The sequence below is a fragment of the Lissotriton helveticus genome, chromosome 5_1, assembly GCF_964261635.1.
Source record: "Lissotriton helveticus chromosome 5_1, aLisHel1.1, whole genome shotgun sequence".
NCBI classification, from domain to species: Eukaryota; Metazoa; Chordata; class Amphibia; order Caudata; family Salamandridae; genus Lissotriton; species Lissotriton helveticus.
In genome coordinates this window covers 408,150,973-408,178,033 of record NC_136065.1, presented here as the reverse complement: position 1 = coordinate 408,178,033, position 27,061 = coordinate 408,150,973, and the positions used below count along the sequence as shown (strand labels likewise).

Sequence of the window (27,061 nt, the reverse complement as noted above, 5' to 3'; positions counted from 1 at the left end):
TAAGCCCGCAGAGGTAACCGTCAATCAACAATGCAATACTCCACATTATATACAGGACCAAAACAGGTTTTATATAAATGAAAGAACAAACATACAAAAAGGCGAGAGTGTATCACTGAAGGTCAGCCCAAGGGACGCAAGGGGGGGACAGCAACGGAGGTGCAATAATAATATCCTAAGCACTAAGGAGTATGGAGCGGAGGGGGGAGGGGGGAGGGGGGCAGAGACCAGGAAGAAGAAGGGGGGAAGAGCCGGTGACACCAGCTCAGTCCCTATATGAAGATTCCGGGAACGCCAGCCTAGGGAGATAGAGTAATCTCGACAGTGTCCACAAGGGGAGGAGTACAAATGTCGCCACGGTATTCGTTCCATAGACCCCACACCTTCACCCATGCCCTGGGTCTACCCCTGGCCACATAAACAGTTTTCTCACGGAACATGGACCAATCCATATTATCCTCCCATTGCGAGAGGGCAGGGGGCCTGGAGGCCCCCCAGAGTTGCGCAATATCTCGCTTCGCGATCATATAGCCCAGGGTGGCCCATCTAGTCTGTGCCACCGAATAGTCCGTGGGCTCCCAAACATTCAAAAGACAGCGACGAGGTTCCGGTCGCAAGGATATCCCCGTCACCACAGTCATCAGATCAAGCACGGCCACCCAATAAGCAGCCACCATCGGGCACTCCCAAAGAATATGCAGGAAAGTAGCACGCAAACCACATCCACGCTTACACAGTCCATCGGAGGAAAAGCCCATCACCATCAGTCGCGGTCCCGTCACGTACACCCGATGAAGGATCTTCAATTGGACCAAACGGAGTCGAGCCGGTATAGCCACCTCCTTCGGAGAGGAGAGGGCCGATTGCCAATCCTCACCATCAAGTTCCAACCCATCTCCCATCCACTGTTCCCGAAGCCGGGCCAATAAGTCAGTCCGATTGTTAATCAACTTTTTATAAATCAGGGAGATAGTGCTATCAGGAAGATGTTCGTCAAGGATACGGTCCTCAAGTGGGGAAGAGTCAGGCGGAATCTCACCAGGAGCAAACACCGAAACCAAAGCGTGCCTGATCTGTAAATAACGAAAGAATTCCCGACTACTCAGGCCGTAGTCAGCCTGGAGGGCCTGAAACGGGCGCACCGAACCCTTTGAATATACATCCCCCACTTTAGAGATCCCAATCAAGTCCCAACGGTACGATTTAAAGCATTATAAAAAAACTAAAACTACGTAAGACATATCAGTATGCACTAAAACAGAAAACGTTAATTATCTGTAACAATTTGTTTGCAGCTTGTAGTGGTGTAATCTCAAATGCTGTCTTTTCCCTGTCATCTAGAGCTGGGATCAGATATTCCAAGTAGTTTGTTCAAAAAGGTTTGGTTTAAAAGTGACTTGTGATACTACCCATAAATACCACAATACACCAAGAAACACACATCAGGTTCAATTGTGTTTTACCAACTTCAGAGTGAGTGTTGGTGAGGAGATGTGAAAAAATATGATGTCTATTCTAGAGCTGCCCATACTAGAAAATATTATAGTTAATCCAGGTGACATAGCGGACCCTATATGAGTCCACTTCTAAGGACTTTTTCTGAGGTTTTTGTTCCTTTGGCTTTTGTCTTAGTATTGTGGTAGCATTGATGTATTATGATTGTATTATGATTATGATTGTAATTGTTTTTTATACTTACACTGATATGATCTGTGACTTGTATGTATCATGTTTCTATGTATTTATGATGCTTTTGCACTGTGCACTTTTATGGTTCATCGAACCGAAATAAAGTTGACTGCTGATGATGCCTATGCACTGGAATCAGACATACTACCATGTGCTCGCAACCATGGTGGTGTTTAGGGTGTATGTGAATTTTTGGCACTGCAAGCTGAATGATTGTTACAGATATACAATGTTTCCTTTTGCATCAGGCGCAGCTGTAGATCACATGCTGTGCATAGACTACAAACCAGTGCAACTCATCCAAAGAAGTGGTTCTGGAGAAACAGAGAGACTAATACGGAACAATGTTTTAAGTAGTTTGTCCGACTTGTACTTTGTCGGGCATGAATGTCCACACAGAAGTGTTTAGTGAATGTGTTGATAGATAACCAAGTAGAAGATATCCAGATGTCTGCTAATATAATGTTAACTAGAAAGGCTATTGTGGCACCACGAAAAGTTTAAACACATCCTAGCACTGCGCCCACAACCTCACATTGCCTGCTTGTTGAAGTACCACATGATTTTTGTAATACTTCTCAGGAGTTGAACCAGCTTTCCCTTAATGAATAGCAGAAGGCCTTTAGTGCCAACTGCAATGCACAAATCTTCGAAAGACTGATATGTTGATTCAGCTCCACTGGAGACCAATGGCTCCTAACTTTACCAAACGCAGAGACCATGCATCTGTCACTACTGTGAACTCTGGATGAAGTTGGACCAGCCTTCAGGATGTTATTCACCACTGAATAGCCAAAGCTGTCTTTTCTAAAACACAGATCTTGTCCAAGACGCAAACCCACTGCTGGACTCATTGCAGGTGGAGGTTCCGCTTCAGAGCCTGCGTGTGCCAACGTTCATGATTGACAGCAAGATGCATGATGCCAAGAAGTCTCAGATCGTTCATGCTGCAAACCAGGAGGGAGCCGAGGCTCCCGTCTCGACGACGGGGAATGATTCAGGCATGTGAATCTATGAAAGACACCAATACTGGATAACTGCTGTTACAGGTAAGTAACGCATTTCATCAGGATTATAAACTAAATGTCCTGGTCTTGCTGCAGTGGGGTGAAAAGGCCTAGAAAGTCATGGTGCCCAGTGTGGCCCCAATGTTTGGAATCTTCAGCTTGGGTTTCAGAAGGGATTTGACTTATTGATGGAGGGATGACAACAGGGTGACACTTGCCCTTAGGTGGGTAACAAGTAAATGCAGCAAGATCATCATCCAGATCTAGTCATCAAGCTACAGAAATATGTGTATCTCAGACCTCTAAACATAGGCCAACATCTTGAACACGTATTCAGAGGCTGAAGGTCTTTGGCCTTTCTGGGCACCAAAGAGTACCAGGAGTAACACCCCTGGCCCCTCACTGCCCAAGCACTCTCTCCATAACCCCACTAGCCAGCAATGATCAAACATCTTGCGAAAGGATGGCGGCATGATCTGCTGTAGTCTGTACAAAAACAGATGAGATTGAAAGAGGAACACATGCAAACAAGAAAGTGTCATCGTGATCATCAACCTACAACACTTACCAGCCTGAGATAATTGCAGACCAGCCAAGCAGATAACTCTGTCCCCTTCCGGTCATGCATGGCTGTAGCTGCAGTAGGCAAGAAAATAGATTGCAGTCCTTGCTGGTAACCACATTTTCTGGATTTATGAAAAGGCCATAGAGGCTGCTGCGTGGGCTGCAAGAGGGTATCCAAGAGTACTCTCTACATTTTTAGTATTGATGGTGAAACTGATGCACAGGGGATAAAAAGCATAAGGAGTGGGCCACATCCCAACCATCATTGAAGCACTTCAATGCAGAACAATCTTTTATTCCAAAAAGCCTGAAACCATCATAGGGATGTAAGCATGTTCCAAGAGAAGCCTGTGCTGCGCATCCAGACATGACGCCTGATCACCACACTGCTGCCCATGGTGTGACCTGCACAGTAGACTACACCTAGACTGGCTCTCAACATATACTAACCACATCATGTCTGTCTTGAATTGTTTAATAAAAAGCATTTCTGAATTCCTTGAGAACTGCAGTGAAAATCTTGCTGGCATGCTTTTAGTGTTCAGGGACTCAAAGCCAAACTGGCAGATGAGAGCACCCTCTTCCTGAACAAGTATGCACTTTGATTTCCGATCTGTCAAAGTAGTGGGGAGTGTGTGAGGATGATCTTGATGGTGGAAGCCTGAACCACCTAGCTCTTAGGATTTGGGTTCTGGGTCAGGCATATGATGCCTAGTCACTGTGCAAATTAATAGAGATGCTGGGCATGGCTTGGAACAGGTAGCCATCCATGACTCTTGTCAAAGTTTTGTAAATGGTTAGCAAAGTTCAAAAGACAGGCCCAGATTGCAAGACCTTTTAATGGTTTGCCTTGATATCAACTTTGGGTAGCTGAAGTTACAACACTTCTGTGGCTCTGAGGACTATCTCCGCAAAAAGACCCGAGTCCAATTCATTGGAAATATCCAGGTCACTAGCATTCTATAAATCTAAATACAGATCTGCAGCAGTGTAATGTGGGTATAGTAAATCATAATTTACATGTAGAATGTTTTGGAGGCCCTGGACAATGTCCGAATCCAATTCAAACAGGGCCTCTACCCTTCGCTGATAACAGAATGGAATTGCCTGGGAATCCTCTTAAGACATGGGCTGTGCCTTGGTTATCTCATAATGAGTCATTAACCAAGCACAGGCCGCAATCGCCTCCAGGTCTGAGGTGCCAGGTTGGCTCCAGAGCCAATATCACTGGAGCCTAGGCAGGCACCGGAGACAACAGGACCAGTGTAGACTTCGGTAGGTGTGGTGATATTGACAGATATGAGCTGGGGATCCAGCAGATGCCCAGGGAGATCAGTCAGTGCTGAGGCAGCCCGAGTCAGCCGAAATCCGACAGGAGTTCATCTGACATCGGGACCTTAGACTTACTCCAAGGGCTGGTCTGCTGGCCTCCAGATCTGTGCCTCATGGTTGGCTCAGCGAGCTTAAATCAAGCTTTTGGGGTCTTCGCGACAGCAAATAGGCCCACTCGCACCAAGACCGCGCAGCTCGCACTGAGAATCAGCGCGAGCCCCTTCCAGCCCATCTCTTCACACAGCAGCATTGACCGCCCACAGGGGATAGCCAAAGCAAAGCTCTAGCCCAACATCCGCAAAGCCCGGCCTGCTCTTTGTGCCATGCCGGCAGCTTCCCACGACGCACACCTTGCTCCTCGCGGCTCACTCCAAAGCTAAAGAAGACTGTTGGCACAAAACTTGAGAAGGTAAAACTTCACTGGGACTAATCTGGGTCTGTGTCTTCCCTGCACGCAATCACTGTTGGCCTGAATATTTGACTTTGACCAGATAGCGGAGGTTGGTGCCTTATGCTTTTAGGTGCTAGTTTACACTTATTTTTACACATACATAACTCCGGTTCTACTGATTGGAGCTTTGTTGTTTTAGTCGTGTTTTATTTATTAAATTCAACTCTACTTAACAAACTGTTATGGGATCATTTTTGTGTGGTTTTTTCACCGTTTTATTGTTTGAAATGTTGCACAAAAACTATACACATTGCATCTAAGTTAAGCCCGACTGCTCTGTGCCAAGCTACCAGGGGATTGAGCACAAGTTAATTTGGGGTTTGCTTGAGACTTACCCTGACAAGGATTGTGGTTGCTGCTTGTCCAAAGCTCACACCCTAGTCAACCAGTTACCAATTTTCCCACAGATGGGTATCCAAAGCTCCCCTAAGACTGAACAGCGAAAATAAGTATTCTTGACGCCACATAACTAGAACCACAATATTCAAAGTTTGAGTATTAGTCAGACGACATCAAGAATTCACTGCTACTTCCATAGCTTTGAGGGAGTACTGAGCCCGGGGCCATGTCATATAAGAATGGTCGGGGAAATATGGTTCATATACTCTTTAAATGTTGCCCTTGGTGCATGATCTGACCTGGAATGGATGTGTAACTACTGAGCCACTAGAATAAAAGGGTGTTTGGCAATGAAGAATCAAATGTGGGGCTTATCACTCTACGATGCAGCACCAACAGCCTCCATCTACCACCCAGCAGAAGGATGCCTAGCAGACAACAAGACATCAAGAACTTCATTGGGAGATCATATGAACTTAAATACCTCTGCAGCATGGATGGTGGACTTTGGGGCCAGATCGAGGATTGGGATTGGGATTGGGATCTTGGTCTGGTAAAAGGGTTATCCTGCAACCACAGCTTCAAATTGCTAAAATTGTTGAACCTTTCAATTCCTACATCGAACATACATGCCGGGCTTCATATAATTAACCCTACTAGGGAAGTGAAATGTGTGCGCTGCAGAAAGGAGAATGCCACCTTTCTGCATCTGGCGAGGCAGTAGGCTGCGGTCCTGAGTTTCAGGAGGGAGGTGGTCCCTAGAGAGGGCGGGACCATGAGTATAGATATCCCTTGCACGCATGTGGCGTGCCTGCTGGGGATGGTGAAGAGACCCAGGAAATGCAAAACATCTCAAGTAAACATGTGTAAAGAACCACAAGTTTAGCTAAACAAACAAACTCCTGCAATAAGGAGAAACACCACACTGGTTGCAACGAAATGAATACATATTGCAACACAGATATTTAAGAAAGAAAGAAAGAAAGAAAGAAAGTTCCAACCAGATCCTGCAAAGACATGTCTAGGTGTTAGCACACCTATCAGCTCTACATTGCCTTAATGCTGAATCAGCATGTACACTAAAAAATATACACCATCAAACAACATATCTTCCAGGGTATTTTTTACAGGTTCTAAAAACCCAGACTGACGCAGCCATGCATGCCTGCGCAGTGTAACTGACTGAGCCATAGCTCTACCCATGAAATTAGTGGTGTCCATACTACATCTTATGATTAATTTCGCCGCCTCTCACCCATCCTGCACCCACTGTAGCAGTTCACTTTTGGCTTCCTCTTGAAGAGAAGGCAGCACACACTCCACTGTGTCCCATAATGCATGGGAAAACCTGCAGAGAACACATGTAGCATTCAAAGACCGTGATGCTGCACTAAAGGTAGAGAAAATATTCTTACCACAACTTTCCAGCCTTCTGGCCTCAGTGCTTGGTGGAACCAGAGGGGGGACACATTAGTGTCAACAGAAGTTGTAGCTACTTGCACAACTAGACCTTTTGTGGAGGGATGTTTAAAGAGACAATCAGGATCTTCAGGGGCGGGCCGATGTCTATGGTATATTGCCCAGTCCACAGGCATTCCTGTTACAGGCCTTACCCAAACCCGGTATATTGCGCAGTCTACAGGTATTCCAGTTACAGCACTGGCCCAAACCCCCAACAATATGTTGTGTTAAGAATCATTATATGGGAGCAAGGGCTCCACCCTGTGTTACCCTGTGAAGAACATCCACCAAAGGGCCTGTGGATAATTACACTGAGGGAAGCTTACAATAAATCAACAGCTGCCCTCCTCAAAATCACAGCATGAGAAGAACTCACCTCTGTTGCCATACTAGATGGAGAAAGTAAATCAGAAACTGGGGAAGACTCAAATACACTAGCCTCACCCAGTTCAGTCAGCCAATTTCCCTCTAAGGGAGGCTGGACTGTATTGTCCAGACAGTTTTGATACCCTATATTTTCCCCTTTGCCTGCTAACCTGTGCATTTCCATAGAAAGAGCAGAAATCGGCTGTATAGGGACATATAAAGAGTTGCCCGAAGAGGACGGCTTCATCGGCGCTGCACCCAACGCTGCCTGGCACCGGTGCAGCAATGTGTCTACGTCAGGAAGAATAACTGATGAGGCATCGATTGGCACGCCCGACGTCATTGGCTGACCAGACTCCGACATCGAAGGGGAAGACCCCAAAGGGCTGTGCACCAATGTCATCTCAAATCCAATAACGGATTCAGAGGGCCGAACTGGCACAGAGAGCAAACCCACCAACGAGAATCCAGTCAGGGTACCTCCCACCTCCTTGGGGCTAGACAGTGATCCAGAAGGGAATTGAGGCCCTAAGACTTTATGCAGGGAAATGTACTATTCCCACATTTAGGCTAGTCTCACCTCGGCTCCAAGAAATTTAGGGAGGCAAGGGGCGTACCCCTGAGAATGCTCCACAACTGAAGGTTGGGAGACGGTGTCAGAAACTAAATACGCACTGCCAGAAGTTTCATTCGAAGCGCTCTCAATGCCTTTGGACGAAGGCGCTGACAGGAACCACACTCCTCCGAGTCATGGTGGTCTCCAAGGCACCATAAAAAGATGGTATGGGGTTCTGTGACTGACATCTGTCTAAACCCTGAAGGCATCGCAAAAAGCACACTGATTCTCACACAAAATGTGGAGATGAGGGAAAAAATGCCCCCCAACTGCTCCTGAACCACAATGCAAGCACAGAAAAGAATGAGCTCACGTCAGAGAGGGGTTTGTATGGACTACGTCGACATCACATCGCGTGATGATGTCGATAAGGAGTCACACGGCGTCCTCTTCCAATGCGCAGACGTGCTGTGGAAACAATTTCTGGATCCAATTTCGTGCCTGGGGGAGGATTTTAAAGTAAGGAATCTGCGACAATATGTCTCTATCAGATATATTATTCCATGGCACTTGTATGCTACTTTGTCTTTTTAACTCATCAGATTTATAAGAAAGTGGATTATTTGTTGGTATTACAGTGGTAGCAGTTACTAAATGCAGTCCCACATCCTAAGTAGAGTATACGGCAGTAGAAAGGAAACGTAGGTATGATGAAAGGTAAAGAATAATTTAGGCAGCAATGTGGTGCTCAAGACATCACAAACCACCCTGCTGCCTAAGGTGGTAGGTACAGACTGTGCCAGAATTGGGAATCCTCTAATCTGAAACATGAAAAGGTTGAAGCAGACAATAGATAATTTCCAAAGTAATTATAGGAAATCGGTAAGAGATTCACGTGTTTCGTCCCTTCAGACTTTATCAAGGAAGGTTAAAGACCAGACATTATAAAAGTCCAAGAGGTGACTAATTGCTCATATGATATAACTTACATTCAATGTAGAATCAACGGAAGTTGAGAAACATTACATCTGGGAAAAAATAAGGTGTAGGCGTTGCCATAGGAAATGGGCATTCATCTGAAGGGCTCCAAAAGTAGATAGCAAAAGTGAAGACTCTATGGAATGGCCACACAAAATACCTGATGCACTACTGAAATAAACAAAAACATGATGGAAAAAAGAGTTTGAATTAATCTCAGCTGCTGCCAATCACTTGGGTCACATTCCAGCCCCTTGTTTTTCACACACTGTGCCACTTTAGAAAGACAGCAGCCAGCTGCAAATCATCCTCTGTCCTGCTCTAATGAGCACAGTTCAGCATGAACTGCTAGGCCAGGCCCCGTCCAGGTGAGAATAGAAGCAAAAGCGGATTACTGTGAGCTTACTTAAGCCTCATCAGTGAAATATAGCTGCGTCCTGTGGCGCATCGAGTATGGTATCCACGTCTGCAATATACCGGCGAAAGATGCTAGAATACTGATGCACAAGCATTGTTTCGATCAAAGTCAGGAATATGACTTCTTTCAGAAAAATAATACCACTTGTAGACGATGTGAGTAAGGAGCCCTGTGTATGGTGATATTTAAGGCAACTGTTTGCAGCAATTCAGGCCCCACTTACTGGATTTCGTAACTCAAAAGACTGCCATGCCATCGTCGAAGTTATCACTGAGGGGGAGCAAAGCAATCCGGTAAAACAGGGAGATTATTATTGAGTTATTGATACAAAGATAGCATTGATTATGTCATATAAATTCTATTTGGAATATTCCATTCTATTGTCATAATGTTAACGGTATAGCGAGCAGACCTCTCTACTAACGTGGTCTATTTTGAATTATTTAGTGGGTAAGTTAAATTTAAAATATCACTCTATGAACAAGAACGAACAAATTACAATTAATTGAGGGCTTTACTTGTTGCATGAGTCACAGATTTTCCCATTAAAAATAGACTGAAGCCGAGACTTTTGATGTAAATAATGTGATCATATTTCATTGGGAGTGAAAGCCAAACAGTTCAAATAATATAAAGAGTTGAGTCCTGAAGGGTGCCCCAAAAATGAAGGTCCGGAAACGATGAAATAACACCATTGGCAAAGGGATAGATTTCCTCATAACTAGATCCCAAAATAAAATGCTTATGTTGTTCCCTCCGAAAGAGGATTCCAACACCATCGCCATTTTAGGACACCTTTTTTCTGGTTGCAGATTAAAGGATCCTGACCAAATGAAACTAGGAAAGAGGCACCGGCCAGTCAGTGAAAAGGGAAAAAACTAAAAACTGTCAATGTTCCATTCTTATACCCTACTGCATAAACATCCCACCCCTACATTTTCCTGGAAATGCAATCAAAATAAACCTAATTAAGTTCAATATACTTTCACCACTTGCAGCTAGTTATGAAAGTCTAGAGCAAATACCCATAAAGTGGCATGTAAAGGGTCTGTCATTTTCTAATACATGAGGTGCTCTCACTGAGGTCCAAGAAAGCAGACCAATAAAAGAAATTGAGTTAGAAATTGCAGAAGGTAATGAATTCCCAAAAGTGGTCCTTGGTCTTCCTTTTGTAAGAGCTGTTCTGGGCATTACCATTTGATATCATAATGTTTAGAGCACATTCCTGCATCCTGATTTGCCTCTTTGGTCTCATGTTTACTTAGAAGAGTGAACTTTACATTTTAGATAGTATAGAGTTTGGCGTAAACTGGGTGCTGCATTTCTCTAGAATAGGTTTTGTTATGTTATGGTATGGTAGTCAACTGCTATGCCCATCTAAAGTTAAGCTACCCAACGGCCGAGGTAGCAAAACAGGCCAAGAATAAACAAGGGACTGGGTGGCTCTCAAATGGTGCAGAGAAGAATCCTTTTAAAGTTGAGACTATTTTCATACATTTTGCCATTGCAATGGCAGTGATGATTGAGAAAACTCAGTTTCACCCCCCCCCCCCCCCAAAAAAAAATCGAACTGGCTAAGCTAAGCCCCTGGTACCCAAAGGTCAAATAATACTTGTAAAAGATGTATAAGGTTCTTACCAGCATTAACTGAGCCATCTTTATTAATCTGCACTAGGATGTGCGATGACGAATCCGACTGATCCAGTTTCTTTAGTTGTAACCGTTGAGTTGTTAGAGGTGGAAAACGATAAAACTGGAAGGTGAAATAGATAGACTGAGGCCACTGAGCAGGCATACCTTCTTGTGGAATCCTACAGAAAATAAAAATAAAAAAGTACTTTTGTCAGGTTATCACTTTCATACATTTAATTGCAGTTGATTGCTCATATTGGAAAACATATAGGAGGTGAATATGATCTCCAAATGGTGTGTTGCTTAACTTGGCATTTATATACATGCACATCTCCTTTACTCCATGTGTTGCATTTTAATAATTTTGTTCTACTTTGTGATATACTGACAGGAATGAAACAGTACTAATGCTAAAAAGAGGTACTTGAAGTGTACACTTTTGAAAAACAAAATACAGCTCTCTTGGAAATTCTATGCAAGAAAATTTGCAGTAACCTTGCCAGGTATTCCGTGTTTTGCCCAAAATACAATCATGTAACCATGAAGTAACAATTAGTGCATTAAAAAAACTGCTAATTTCCAGTATATTCATATTCTCTCTCCTCCTTCTCCTCCTCCTCCTCTGCCTCCTCCCCCTCCCTCAACTCGCCTTCCCTTCCCTTCCCCTCACCCTCCTGCCGGTGGAACTAGAACTAAGGAAGCTATTGGAGCAGGTTGTTGTCCTCTCTTGACTACAGGATTAATTGGATGTTTCAATCAGTGAAATGATTGTCTAAACTACAGGCAGTCCACAAGGCAGCTATCAGGATTCTGTTAGGTCTACAAAAAATAACAGGTCCCTGTGCTCCACGTCAACACACTTAGTAATCCAAAGAGACAGTATCCAACGTGGCTGTAGGTTCCTAGAAGTTCAGGGCCCCAAACTGTGGAACGTAATGAGCCCAAAGTACAATTGTTTCATGACTTAACTATTGTTGCTTGCTTTCAAGTTAACCTCCTCTACTTGAGAGCTGTGATTAAGAACTGGGCACTAGGGGCCAGCTGTAGGAAGCCAATTTGAGATCGCAAATGCTGAAATTAGCAGAATTTCAGCGATCGCAAATTAGCAGTGTGCAATGTTGCACACAAAAATCCACTCGCAAAATAAGGAATCGCAAAATGTGCAGTTCCCTATTTTGTGATTGCATTTAAGGAATGGCAAATTGAGATTCCTTTAATGCAATGTAAGAAGCACAAATGAAAGTGCGATTTGGCCTTAAGGAATCGCAAATTATCACTAACTTCGAGTTGGAGGTAATTTGTGAATTCCTTTAAAAAAGCACTTTTTTGCTTTTCTAAAAGTGCCATGCGGCACGCATCCATGCACTTAGGGCATGTATGTGCGCCACATGGGCACACATGCACATTTCAGGGATGCAACAGGGTGTCCCTCTGGAACCCGTGCACCCTTGAAACTGTGCACGCAATTTGCAGACACCTATTGGGTACTCGCAAATAGCTTGTGCAATTCCCATTCATTCCTATGGGCCTCTAGGTCCATAGGAATGAATTGGAAGGTATTCCTTGATTGCGAATCGCAATTTGCAATTAAGGAATATTAAGGAATGGCAAAAAATACTGAGATTCCTACCTACATGGCATTTTGCGAGTCCTTAATTGCGATTCCCTAAAAATCGCTATTAAGGACTCGGAAAACTGCTTTTAACTACATCTGGCCCTAGGTTTTCTACATTTTAAAAGTTGTTACACCTTCTCGCTCTCTTTAGTAAACAAAATGAGACACCCCTACTCTAAGGGCCTGATAACGAGTATAGGTGCTATTTATTGCACAAGACAAATCAATATGCAATGGGGTATGTTATTTATTGGGTGCGTTATAGCATGTATTATGAGTCTCTAAGAATTTCTTGCATGGTATGGTAAATACTATACACTCCCCCGGTTAAATTTTAGCAGTTTTCACCTGCCAAAATGTAATGAAGCTTGAAGTATTTAATGCATCCGATATTATCGATAAGTAAAATACTTCCAACTCATAATTCCGACAGTGCCTAAACCAGGGTTTATGAACGAGTAAGAATACACAGACCCATTCGTAATCACATCCTTTAAAAAAATCTTTTAAGTAAGCACGCCCTTTTAAATAATCTTCTTGTCTGATTCCTTTTCATAAGAATGTTCTTTGAGGGAACAGCTACAGCTTTTCTCTCTTAAGCATTATATTCAGCAAAGGAGCCCTACTACCAGCGTTTATATTGTTGTAGCCCAGGATGTTGCTTCAATATAGGATTGTGTTCCTTTGACAGCTTGGGGCAACAAAAACAGTCGCCCAACTGTTACCACTTTACCTAATGAAAGGCCAGTCCTATTGGTTTTACCAATGCTTGTTGCTTTTTGGCAACAGTTTGTGAGGCTTCTGATCCAGAGGAATCTCTTCAAATTTCAAACTGGATCTCCTCAGAGACATCACTTTTGGTGCACCATGAGTGAGACGACTCTCAATCGCTCTCTACACCCTGAGTCGCACGAAGGTAGGCCTCTAGATCACTAGTCCAGCCCTTTCTCTGCACAAGCTCTGGTTGATGGCAGCATAGTTAAGGTTTTTGGATGTGGTAGCTACATTCAGGCGATATATCTACAGGCATCCTTGCATAAATTGAATCAAAAGTCTTATGCCAATTAGGCAGGATTTGTGTTAATTTTTTTTGTATGTTTGAGTAGATACTTTTAGCGACATTGTTTGCAATCATTGGAACTTGTGTGTACTGTAAGTGCTCTTTGAACGTTATACTGCCATGTGATAGTGATACAAACAGCTATTTGTAAACATTCACTTCTTCCTCTGTTGTTCATTATTTCAAGGGCTCTCAGTACAGCGCATGAAAGGTTTTTCCACATTACAAGGTATAGCTAGTCATGTACAGGTGGGTAAGCACCATTGCATTGAATTCTGGAAATAGGCTGTCCAATGATTCTTCTTTGAGGAAGTAAACTGTCCAAGTCACACTGATTGGACCACTTGGTTCAGGATGATGAATTGACTTGATTGGCAATGGGCCACTGTCAAACATCTTGAACCAGGATATATAGACTGTGGTTTTTGCGGAAGGTGTTGAACACCTTTAGATCTGGACCTACATGTACTCGCTACTAAACATGGAGTAGCCCATCCTTTCCTGGCCCGAGCAAACTGAAGCTCTACTGACCTGATCTGTTGATGACCTTATCCTCATGAAGGCGTGAGGCAGCTAAAGAGTCCAGAGAGGTAAAAGCCCTCTCTAAATCTCACTAGCGACTGGATTAGGTTTAGTCAAGAAACTGCTATGCGTGCAGGCGATCTGAGTTATAATTCTACCTGAGGAGCAAACTCCCTCACTCAAACACTTTTTGTTGTTTATGTTGTTCTTTATATTTACCCTGCTGCTGTTGCAGCAGTCCAGCACCTGGATGGCTGTCACGCCACTAGGTGGTTCAGGATAGCAGGATAGGCAGTCTGATGTGAAGGCAGTCTTCTGTGTTTGAGAACGTGTTTCTGTGGGTCAGGCAGCCGTCATAGCCCACACATAGTGCATCAGATACTTGAGCATGCACATACGCAGACAGGCATACAGGAGCCTTCAATTATCACACTCAGAACAGAACAGAGCACAATGAATATATATACATATATTTTTTTACCCAGTGGCAGTTGACACTGGGTAATTAGTTATGTCAGCTTTCCCATAGATAAGGTGGTTTTGGTTTGCAAATTCCTTTGGCACCGTTTGAAACATCTTCACAAAACTTTCCCAAAAAACGAAAAGAAAATTCACCTCTGCTCCTTCCTGGAAAGTTTTGGGGGGATCCATTAAGCGGGGACTGAGAAAACAAGGGGTCCCAAAAACAAATTTCCTGTGCAATTTTCCATAGACTTCTTTAAGTAGAGCTAATGCATAAGCTGCTGAATGGAATGACACCAAATGTGACAAGAAGCTAGATCTTGGCCTGTAAATTATATTTTTTGTGATTTGGTGTAAATCTGTTCAGTATTTTTTGAGAAATGAAGGTTAAAAAATAAAACCACAAGAGTCTATTGAGAGTGTCGATGGAGCAGAAGTACAAAAACAGAGCATTCTGATTGGCCCAGGGAACTTTTGTTTATCCTTAGGTCAAATCGCTGCCGTGGTAGTCAGACTCCTGCAGGAGCAAGCACTTTGATTGGCTACCAGCAACATAAGAAAGATGTTGATGGCAGGACTCTGGGGAATTAGTCCCCCATCCTGAGTTTTAAAACAAAAATAATATAAGGGGGCAGGGTAGGGATACCGTTCCCCCAAGGCCCTATGGGAGGGACCCAGAGGGAATAACAGGGGGCCAAGCTATAAAAATAAATTGTCTGCTTTTTTCACGATCGCACAGAAAAACAAATCAAAATGATGGCCTGACATTTTTTTTAAAATAGGGTTGGAGGGGCGTCAGTAGGGCCTGCTACCCTAGTCCATATTGGGCTCTGGGCCCCTATTCCCTGGGGCCAGATACTTTACGAAAGGACAGATGGCAGCCCTGGGGACCCAATCCCACTGGGGCAAAATGAGCAAGAATAGGGCGTCATCCAGGAAGTGTTGGCAGTCATCTTGGGACCAGTAGACATGGTAGCACCCTATTGAAATGTATTTTAGTGAATGGCAGGTTTTCAGGGTCACAAAAACGAGAACGTATAAAGGGTGATAACAGATTTTAGTTACAATATAAATCATTTGTTGATGGTACCATACTAATTTTAGGAACTGTGGTGTATTCGCAGTCCATTCTTTGTATGAAAGACTTCTATTGTTTCAATAAATGTATTGAAAACTCAATACCCCTCATTTGCCGAGCTGTAAATTGTAAATGCAAATATAAAAGGAATGGAACAACTAACATAAGGCATTTGTACTATAATAAAGAAGTACCATTGGGGAACAATATCTGCAGAACATGTAAGAACAAAGTATTATTGACTAAGTTGAATAATGCACCAATACTTTAAACTTAGGGGGATCAGAAAACGCAAAAGGGAATAACGGTCTTAACCACAGAAAAGAAATCTAAAGAGGAATTAATTTACACACCAAGTATGGACATCCAATTTTCAAAAGGCCCTTGTACTTAAATCGACTGGACTATATCAGGCATCAACTAAATTGCACAAAGCTCTAGCTCTTTAAACCATAGGACTATGAAAGAAAACAACTACCCCTCTAGGTAAGTGATTTATAGAACATTAAATTTGAATAATAAGTATTGAAGTAAGAGTTATGTGGGGAACAATTAATGAGGAATAGATTGTTGGTTTAAAAGATGGCCGCTGTAACAATAGAAACATAGAATCGGATTTAATGTCTGTATGACCTTTTAGAGATTTTAAATATATTCCTTTAAAATGAAAACAACTTGACAAAATGGTCAAGTACTACACTTTAGAGTGGTAGTAAAGAAACTGATTTCGTTTATGACATGCAGTGAACGAATGTCTGTGTAATGGTTTTTATTGACCAAACACTTAATAAACATTATTATTAAAGTTCATTATTAAAGTATTGAAAACATTATTCTTACCTTTTCCTTTAGTTTACCACGGGCATGCATAAGTAAACACCGAAAGGGGAAACATATGTTTCCATGATTCCTTTGGGGATTAGAGTGTCATATTTGAAGTTTCCAAAATCACCTGCCACCACAGGGCGGTTAGGTGTTCAGGTGAAGCACTGTAAGCTAGCTAGGAATTGGATAAAAGTCTCTGATGGTGTAGATGGACTTAGTCTCTGTGTTCTGAAGTCATGATGTCCTAATATGCAGTCCTACCTTTTCTAATGGTAACCGTATAACACCCTCCCCTTTTGAATAGAATTTGGCCCCAGGGGATGGGACTACCCGGGGCTCAAGAAGGCTAGGGGAGGTGGGTCGCAAGAACCCCTCCCCTTAATTATGGAATTAGATCCTGGTGGTTGGGGTCCCTGGGGCCTAAAAAGGGACTGTGCGGATCCCTTCCAATTTTTAATTGCTTTTGGCCTTGGATGGGGATGTCCCTGGGGCCTTATAAGGATCAGGGAGGGCCTCCACACATGGTCGCCCTTCTTGCAAGACGACCAATGATGATTGACAAGCACACAGGTGGTGGCCTCGACTGCTGATCCAGGGACCGGCATGAGGCTGCCCCCCCCTCCCATTCTCTCGCCTATTCGGGGCTCACAACATGAACTTTTTCTCCTCTCTCACATGGTTTCCTTCCACTCTGTGCCTATTCATCCCTATCCCCATGGCCCTACCACTTTCTTACTTAATTTCAAGCGTTCCTTATCTCTTGCTGCATGGTACCCAGGTAATGGGCAAGAAAATATGAGCTGTAACATGGACGCTTTCTTTGTATTCAATTGAGCAATCAGGTTAACATTGTGCAGTGACAACTGTGATTCTGTAACACCTTGTTAATTGACAAAATCAAATAAAAACAAGGCTCGGACCGGGGAGCCGCAAGACGCCCTCCCTGTAACATATTTTTGGGCCCTGGGGAATGGGGTCCCATGGGACCACTTTTGGGTTGGGAGAGGGGTGGGGGGGGGTGTGCATCCCCTCCCCCTAAAATACATGGTTTGGCCCGACGGATGGGATCCCCATGGCCACTAAAGCCTCAGGGAGGGGGGCAGTGCGCAGGCCAGGTTCTGCGTCACCCCCTGCTGTGCACAGCTCAAGGCTGTGCACAGCGTGGGTTGGCTGCAGGGGCTGGGTTGGACACCTGGCCATGTGGCCAATCACCCACAGTGCACGTTTCAAGATTGCACACAGCATGGGGTTGGCTGCCTGTAGTGCATTGAAAGCAGGGCCTGGCTGCAAGCCAGCCCCTGTGGCAAACTCCACACCGAGCACAACCAAAAGGCATGCATGGAATGGGTTGGCCGCAAGGTCTGGCCACAGGCCAGGCTATGCGGCCAATCCCCACTGCGCATGACTAAAGGTCATGTGCAGGGGGGCTGGCTTTGTGTACAGTAACAAAATATTACTAAACACAAGAAACTCCGCAGAAATTCACTGACAAAAACCAAAGGTTAAAGTGACATTCTAGTTAGATGACTATGTCAGTGCCAACATAAAGTTCTGAACTCTAAGAAGCACTAAAATTCACCACTTATAGTTAACAGAGCTAACTATAACTTGCACCCCCATGCACTGTTGACCTTATATATTACATCACTAATGATTTTTTCTGGCATAATTTATGGCATCACTGATGAAATCTCAAATGACATTATTGATGACATCACTGATGACATCATCCAAGCTTCTTTTCTACACATTACTCTTTAGACGAGCATGGCATTAGAGGTATGAAAGTAAGTACAAAACAGCTCAGAATAACAAGAAGCATCAGTAATGGCATCACACATATAGCCCCCTTAGGTGAAGCAAACTTCTGTTATGTGCAACATTGACCCTATACCATACACTTCATGTGGAACTGAGATGATGTTGACAATCAACATCACATACATTGGTAAACTCTACTGTATACTGTATTCAACCTTTGCACTACTGTTCAGAGAAAACCAACACACCAGATCCATAAGCCCTGTTATAGGACTAATGCACTACTAAGGACAGCCTTTAGCCTGTATCAAACCCTTCACAGTTAGTGAATTTCTCGTGAGTTATGAAGCTGAAATAAGAAGAAACGTGAGTGCGAAAACAGTGTTTACGCTATCAAGAGAGTTTATTCTGTACCACAGTTTGCAGATAGTGAAAATCCCATCAGAAACACACCATAGAGTATTATAAAGTATCTACTAAGAACCATGTTCACTCTATGCAAAACGACTCCAAAGAGACACTATTCACTAACTATACCCTTGGTCTGAAGTTGCTAATTAAATAAATAAGCATGCCACAGGACCTGCTATCATTCACACGGTGGTGCACCTCAAGGTCGGACTGACCATATTTATGAATTTCAGAAAAGCTGTCCACGCTTTGAAGTGCACTCTCAAAACAAGAAGAATTTAATGGCAAAATACGGTCAGTCCGACCGGGATGCGCACCACCATGTGAATGATAGCGGGTTCTGTGGCACGCTTATTTAGCAACCGCATATGGAACGACATGGAGGCAGTAATTTGTGAATGACTTTGAACAGACAGTATAGGCAGAAATACAAGAACTGTTCATTTGTGTTTCTTTGGTGTGCTCACAGGGATTTGATTTGGACTACCAATCCCAGTATGCTCTATACCTACCAAGGGGCCCACAGCAGGGCGTGATATTGAATAAGGGGATAAATTGGTGAGGCCTGTTCACAATTTTCACATATGCAGCATATGAAGAAGGGTGTGAGACCCGAAACATGTCAGCGATTATATTCTGCCGTGCACTGTTTTGCATCGAAAGCTGTTCTTTTGCCATTAAATTCTTCTTGTTGTTAAAGTGCACTTCAAAGCGTGGACAGCTTTTCTCAAATTGATATATATAAGAACTCTCACAAACCACCCGGCAGGCCCATCATTTCTGCACGAAAAAGTCTCACTGAGAACACCTCTAAATATGTGGACTCTTTCCTGCTGGAGCATGTTAAATCTTTGCCTTCTTCTGTCCAGGACACAGGTGATTTTCTGCGTAAATTTAATGTTGTTGAAAGGCATAGTGAATACCTGCTAATGACACTCGAAGTTACATCCCTTTATACTTGTATATACCACCAAGATGGTATAAAGGCAGTGGAGTACTATCTAGGCACCAGGCCCATTCAGTTTCATGATCACAATAAGATGTTGGTATCTATGATTTCCACTTGTCTTAACAACAATTTTTTCATGTTTTCCAACCAGGTGTTTTCAGCAGATCAGATGTGTTGCTATGGGGGCCTGTTTCTCCGCCAGCTACGCCTGTCTGCAGATGGGGCTCTGGGAAGAACGGGTCCTCCGTGGACAATTAGCTGAGGATTTTTCTCATCATGTGGCATTTTGGTATAGATCCATTGATGACGGGTTTTTAATTTGGAGGGGCTCTGAACAGCAGGCCCTGCAATTCATCAATGTGATCAACAACAACCCTCTTACCTTACATTTCACAGGCCATATCAATGTGTGTTTTCTAGATGTAGAAGTCTTCATTCATAACAACAGATTGGAGACCAGACTATTTTTTAGTAGTAAAAAGCTTTTATTCGACACTTTGTCATAAAGCCAACACACATATAATACACATATTACACATATTTGTCGTTAAAAATTAGTTACAATAGATAAAACGAACGTTCATAGTGTGCAAAAATACAGGTAGGTGCAAGATACAATTGTAAGATAATTCATTGAGTATATATTTTAAAAAAAGGAATATACATACCAGGGTTTTTTACTAGACCATTAAAGTATTAAGAACAGTTATATACAATTATAAATAGTTAAAAGCCAGAAGATAAAATCAATTTTTTCTATGTTAACATTCCAAGTTTTTTCCTGATTATGCAAACGCTGTGGAGGTACCTACTCAAACCAAATACAATCAACCTGCTATTCGAGGATCTGAGTATACGCTCTGCCTCTTTGCATGAACGTGTCCCCAGGTTTTTGCAAAGGGGTATAATCCATTTTTTCCGAGTTGATACGTATAACGGGCAAAAAAAGAGAATATGTGCTTCATCTTCTTTTAGTTTAAGGTCACAAGAAGAACAATATGGATCTTTACTTGCTTTTCCCCACCTACAAGTGGTTGCATTAATCTGTAAAACCCCATACCTAAATTGGAGGTAAACAGATTTAGCCAAGGGTGGCTCGATTTCGTCCATAAAATGTTCGAATGAGGGGTGATCCTTAAATTGCAAGAATCTGTGCGTTAGTGTACCAGTAGCACGTTCGTATACATGTGTATTTACATAATTCCAGTAAGCGGCTTTTACTTGATTTTTACAGATATTTGGCGAGGTGATAGATGTGGTTGGTGTTTCCCAGAAGTGTGATAGACCTATTTCTATGAACCAGTAAGATACATGTCTCAGCCACTTAATTGAGTTGAAGGAGTCCAGCTCCCTAACTTCCATTAAACCTGCTCTATAGTCAGCAAGTTCCGGGGTAGACCACAATCTCACCCAATAAAGCAATGGTCGCATCCAGCATAAGAGGTCTGTGCGCTTTATGTTAATGTCTAAATAGACCGGCACTAAGGGTGTTCTTACAGGCAGTCTTAGTACACGTCTAAAAAACATATTTTCATCAGCCTCAAATGTTTTTTTAGAATGAGGCCCCCAGATCTCAGCCCCATACAAGGCAGCAGATTGTGCTTTTGCTTTGAACACTTCAATCGCAGGAGTTATGGCTTTAGATGTACTCCCACCATGAATCTTTAAAATGGGTAGTGAATTCTGTTTAAGTGTTAACCTGCTTTTGTCAAGTTGATTTGTCCAAGACATTCTGCTGTCCAGACTGATACCCAGATAATCAAAAGAATCTACGTATTCAAGTTTGGTATTATTTAGGGCCAGATTTTTCTTAAATGATTTGGAGGGATTGATTGCCATATATTTCGTTTTAGATGAGTTAATTTCTAACCCCTTCATCTCACAATAACTATTAAATTTATTTATTAGATTTTGCAGGCCTTTGGGAGTTTGGGATATTAGGATGGTGTCATCCGCAAATAGTAGTGCTGTGACTGCCTCATTACACAGTTTAGGAGAATCGTGGTTGCATTGGGCTAGATAGTGGGGAATATCGTTTACAAACAGCGAAAAGAGGGTTGGGGCCAGTACACACCCTTGTCTCACCCCCCTTTTCACTGGGATGGGTCGGGTAAGTTCTCCGTTTCTTCCCCACCTTACTTTAGCAAAGTTATCAGTATGCAATTTTATAAGATTAACCAACAATTCATCCGGGACACCCATCTTCTTTAAACATTCCCATAATAAGTGGCGGGGAACAAGATCAAACGCTGAGCGTAGGTCCATGAATGCAACATATATGCTACACTTTTTTATCTTAACATATTTCCAGCATATACACATGAATCTGTACACTTGATCCACAGTGCTAGTCTTGGATCTGAAACCAGCTTGGAATTTACAGAGGGTTTCAGATTCTTCAATCCATATTAAAAGCCGATTTAAAATATGTCTGGCAAAAATTTTTTGTAAAATGTCAATTAAACTAATTGGTCTGTAATTACCCGGGTTATAGCGATCCCCTTTTTTAAAAATGGTTACTATTTCGGCCCCTTTCCACGTTTCAGGGATCGGGGTTCCTAGTAGAATTGAATTACACAGATAATTTATGTAAGGGCACAATACCTCGATGTTATGGGTAAATAAATCACCAGGTAATTTGTCCGGACCTGGAGCTTTTCCCGCCTTTATTGCTTTTATTGCACATAGAGTTTCTTTAGTGCTAAATTGCACAGGATTAATACACTCGGTACAAGACCCGGGGTTGTTGTATTCGGCGGGAGGCCCTGCTTGATCATACAAGACCACAAAGTGATCAAACCAGACCTTTTCGTCCAAGAAGAAATCCCTATTGGAACTACCTGTTTTGTTGTTTTTGGCTATTAGATTCCAGAAAGTACATTGGTCATGTCTTTTAGCAGCACTCAAGAGGTCTTCCCAGATTCGCTCATCCCATTCCCTTTTTGCATTTTGCATAAGGTTTTTATATGCTTTTCTGCATTCTCTAACCCTCGGCTGGTCTTTGGACTTCACGGCAATAATTAAATCAGTTTTGGCTAGATGACACTGTTTGTTGTACCATGGTGTCTCTAGTTCCAATTGCCTATTTGTATTAACTTTTTTGTTTGTACAGCTTTTACTCAGGAGCGGAGTTAGTGATTCCACTAGGTGATAGTGCATTTTCAGGACCTCATGGGATCCCAACCTTAAATTTCCGTATTGGGGGATGATATCTGAGAAAATGCTGTAAATTCCCAAGAGTGTTTCCTCTTTTGCTAAGATATGAGGCCATTTAATTGCCTTCCTATTATTAGAGACGACAACCTCTGCTACCCCACTCTCACTTTCCATCCTGCTATCATGGTCCAAAAAAGGGTCGGATAATAGCCCTAACTGTAAGGGAAAGTGGTCACTCTCTGGTCTATCCACGACCTTAAGGGCCGACAGTAAGTGCCAGAGATTAGTTGAAATTAGTATGAAATCTATCAAGGATTTAGACAACCCTTTGCTAAAGGTGTGGTTAGCCGGTTTATCCGGGTCTAATCGACCATTACATGCCCGCAATCCATGGGATACAGTCAATTCATATATCTGCATAGCAGCCACTGTACATTTTGCATACTTTGCATTATCTAAGGGGGGGATGTCGAGTGCTCTATCTTCGTTTTCCAATAATTTTTCGAGCCCCTTTATGGGCTCGAACTGACAATTGAAATCCCCACCTATGTATATTTTGGATTCAGGTTCTAAGTTGACTAGATAGGTGCTAAGCTGTTCAATAACCATTGATAACTTATTTTTTGGGGAAGGTCTATTATAGACATTTATCATATAAACATCTCCCAAGTTTCTAGTGGTTAACTTGACGCCAAGTAAATCATTGGAAGCAAAATACAGGGGTGATACAACAACATCCAGGGATATACTTATCCAGATTGTTAGACCCCCAGAGGGTCTACCTCTTACAGATGCGGTTGCCCCCTTAAAGAACGTCTTAAAACCAAGTCTGTGTACAATGTTAGTAGCCCATGTTTCCTGCAAGAGTATAATTTCGTGCTCCTCCATAAAGGAGCTCCAATTTCTATCGCTCAGATTTCTGGACAGCCCTGCAATGTTCCATGACAGTATCTTTAAGACTTGGTTAGGCTTGCAAGGTTCTTGGTTGGTTGGGTGGCTTGTGGACAAGGGTTCGTCCTCGTTGGAATCGACCAGGGGTGCATGTACAGGCGCCTGGTTCCAATGAACTTTACTGAACAATGATGATGCTGGTGGACCGTTACCCTCAGTACTACCATCAGCGATTGGAACTAGTCCTTGTTGGTCAGATGCTTTTCTTCCGGGTATTTTCTCTATTTGCTTTAGCATGGGATTATCATTCCCAACATGCTGTTCCTCATTGAAAGAGTTAGTAGTCGTGTTTTTAGGTGCAACTTCCTCGTTTTTTTGTCAGTGGCCCCACCATGACCAGTTGTTGTCCAATCCCGGATTTATCGGAGGTGTTCTTCCAATTGGGGTCGGGGGGTCAAAGAAGGAATATTTATTGGCCAACAGACCTGGCTGTTGTGGTACTCTGCTATCTTGCTTCCGTTGCATTGGGTAAAAATAACTAAGATCGCAGGTCCCAATTCCTCGGTTGTTACTTCGCGGCTGTTGACTATATACAAGCTGGGCAACAGAAGGATCTTTAAAGTTGACCAGTATACAATCCCCTTCAATGTCTTTTGATCTTGTTCCCACCCAACTGACTCTTCGGACTTGGATAACTTGGCAGTTGACTGTGTAGGGTAGGGGTCTGTTTTCCTTCAGCCAGTATAGGGTCTTATTTATTAGTTCGTTGTAAGACTCCCTTTTGTTGGGTTTCAGTGGTGGAACCCCTGTGAGAACTACCACGTACGGTTGGCACCCTGGTGGAAGATGAGCGTTGGGGACCCTTTTGGGCATTTGAAAATCAGTGCTACAGACAGATGTTTGTGCTTTGCTGTTGTTACTGGTGCCTGTGGGTACCATTCCATTAGTTGATTTAGTGGGTACCCTAGTTTCTACAGTGATAGTATTTGATGGTTGTTTTGTTTTGCGTGGTGCTGGCTTAGGTGGAACAGCCAGTCGAGATCTATCACTGGTTAGTGGGTCTATCCGTGACTCCGTGCTCTGTCCTCCCAGTACAGTGTTAGGTCTGCTTAAATCCACTGCACTATCTTGCTTGGCTTGACAAGGTGGATGGACTGGTTTGGTTATTGTTGGGCTTTTCTCAGGTCTTACTGTTTCTTGTCCAATCTTTGTATTAAGTTTTATCAGCGTTTTTAGGGCAAAGAAATTATCCAGGGACGTTTGTTCAAATTTGTCCAAGCGGTTTAATAACCCTTCCAGTTTTTCTGTAACTGGTAACAATAAGGATGTCATGAGCGATTGAATCCATCCCATCATCATTTCTGGTACTGGTAAGCCTGTAGAGTTATTAGCTAAGTCAATGGTCACAACATTATCAGCAGGGTCTTTTTGTTGGTTACACTCTGGGTGTTCGCTGAGTTCGATTCCATTGTTTGTGGCGTCGTTATCTACTGCTTTGCAGTGAGCTCCCACATTCATGTGATTTTTGCGGATTCTTTTTAATACTTTTATTCTGTAGGCTTTACGTGGAGTGACCAGTATTTTTCGTTTTACAGCAACCCTTCCTGTCGTCTTAGGAGGTGATTGAAGAGTAAGGTTTGTGGGGGCATCATGTATCATTACTAAGGGCAAGACCGGTGGTGCTGGGATTTCAACAATTGTAACATTTCTAGTTCCGGTAGTAGTTGATGTTTTATTTTGAGATGCCGGATCAGATGCGATCTCAGAAAAATCACTGTTTGGTCTTACGTCGATGACACATGGTTGTATATTGCCATGGGAAGTGTTTGAATCAGCTGGCATAACGTTGTTTGTGGGAGATTTAGCCTGTGCAAGAGACCCCAAGGAGGATCGTTTATGAGCTACAAATTCACGTGACAATCTGCGTTCCGCTAGGATAATCTCCTTCTCTACCACAGAAACCGCGCGGGTAATAAAGTTGTCCATGGTCCCCAGCGTGGTGTTTCCCCCTCTCCGTGAACATCTACCTGAACGGGTAGCCATTGGGGAGTATGAAGACATATACAAAGACTTAGCACAGTTAAATATATTGGTGTAATCCCTCCACACAATACTCGGCTTGGCTTACCGGAGATGTTAGGGGGATGTCCTGTCCCGGCCCCTGCTGGCCACAGACGGCCAGCCCTTTGCCCGGGCTTCGCCCGGCGTCCCGCTTGCGTCCCGCAAGACGGTCTCTCCTCTGATGTTATAGGATGGGCGTTGGGGGCGGGGCACGCAGGGGTGCGCTGACTGGATGTCTCGTGGTCAAGCAGGGACTCCTGGGATAGTGAGTCCCTGCCGCGCTACCCCTGCAGCCTCCACAGGTGTTCCCTTCCTCTCGGCGCGTCAGCCAGTCAGGTGCAGCAACGTTGGTGGGTCACAAGTATCCTCCTCCCACAGCAAAGCGGCTCCCGCGCAGCGGGAGCGGCGAGCAGTAGGACTGTGCAAAGTCCAGCAAATGGGGCAAGTATTCTCCCACAGCGTCCCACAGCGTCTCCTTCCAAGTTCAGGGTCACACTGGAAAGCGCTGCTGCTCTCTTTTTGGCCGGTTTGCCGGTGGGGGCGGGGCACGCAGGGGTGCGCTGACCGGATGTCTCATGGTCAAGCAGGGACTCCTGGGATAGTGAGTCCCTGCCGCGCTACCCCTGCAGCCTCCACAGGTGTTCCCTTCCTCTCGGCGCGTCAGCCAGTCAGGTGCAGCAACGTTGGTGGGTCACAAGTATCCTCCTCCCACAGCGAAGCGGCTCCCGCGCAGCGGGAGCGGCGAGCAGTAGGACTGTGCAAAGTCCAGCAAACGGGGCAAGTATTCTCCCACAGCGTCCCACAGCGTCTCCTTCCAAGTTCAGGGTCACACTGGAAAGCGCTGCTGCTCTCTTTTTGGCCGGTTTGCCGGTGGGGGCGGGGCACGCAGGGGTGCGCTGACCGGATGTCTCGTGGTCAAGCAGGGACTCCTGGGATAGTGAGTCCCTGCCGCGCTACCCCTGCAGCCTCCACAGGTGTTCCCTTCCTCTCGGCGCGTCAGCCAGTCAGGTGCAGCAACGTTGGTGGGTCACAAGTATCCTCCTCCCACAGCGAAGCGGCTCCCGCGCAGCGGGAGCGGCGAGCAGTAGGACTGTGCAAAGTCCAGCAAACGGGGCAAGTATTCTCCCACAGCGTCCCACAGCGTCTCCTTCCAAGTTCAGGGTCACACTGGAAAGCGCTGCTGCTCTCTTTTTGGCCGGTTTGCCGGTGGGGGCGGGGCACGCAGGGGTGCGCTGACCGGATGTCTCGTGGTCAAGCAGGGACTCCTGGGATAGTGAGTCCCTGCCGCGCTACCCCTGCAGCCTCCACAGGTGTTCCCTTCCTCTCGGCGCGTCAGCCAGTCAGGTGCAGCAACGTTGGTGGGTCACAAGTATCCTCCTCCCACAGCGAAGCGGCTCCCGCGCAGCGGGAGCGGCGAGCAGTAGGACTGTGCAAAGTCCAGCAAACGGGGCAAGTATTCTCCCACAGCGTCCCACAG

At 44.1% G+C, this 27,061-nt stretch overlaps 1 protein-coding gene across 2 annotated transcripts in view; it reads right to left on the bottom strand.

The window, feature by feature from the left end:
• Positions 1-27,061, bottom strand: part of NPHP4 (nephrocystin 4) — a 941,192-nt gene that overhangs the window by 348,993 nt on the left and 565,138 nt on the right. For both annotated transcript variants that reach the window (XM_078642627.1, XM_078642628.1), the window contains exon 16: positions 10,800-10,972. In XM_078642627.1, the coding sequence (XP_078498753.1) occupies positions 10,800-10,972 (173 nt within the window). The remainder of the gene's footprint in view (positions 1-10,799; positions 10,973-27,061) is intronic.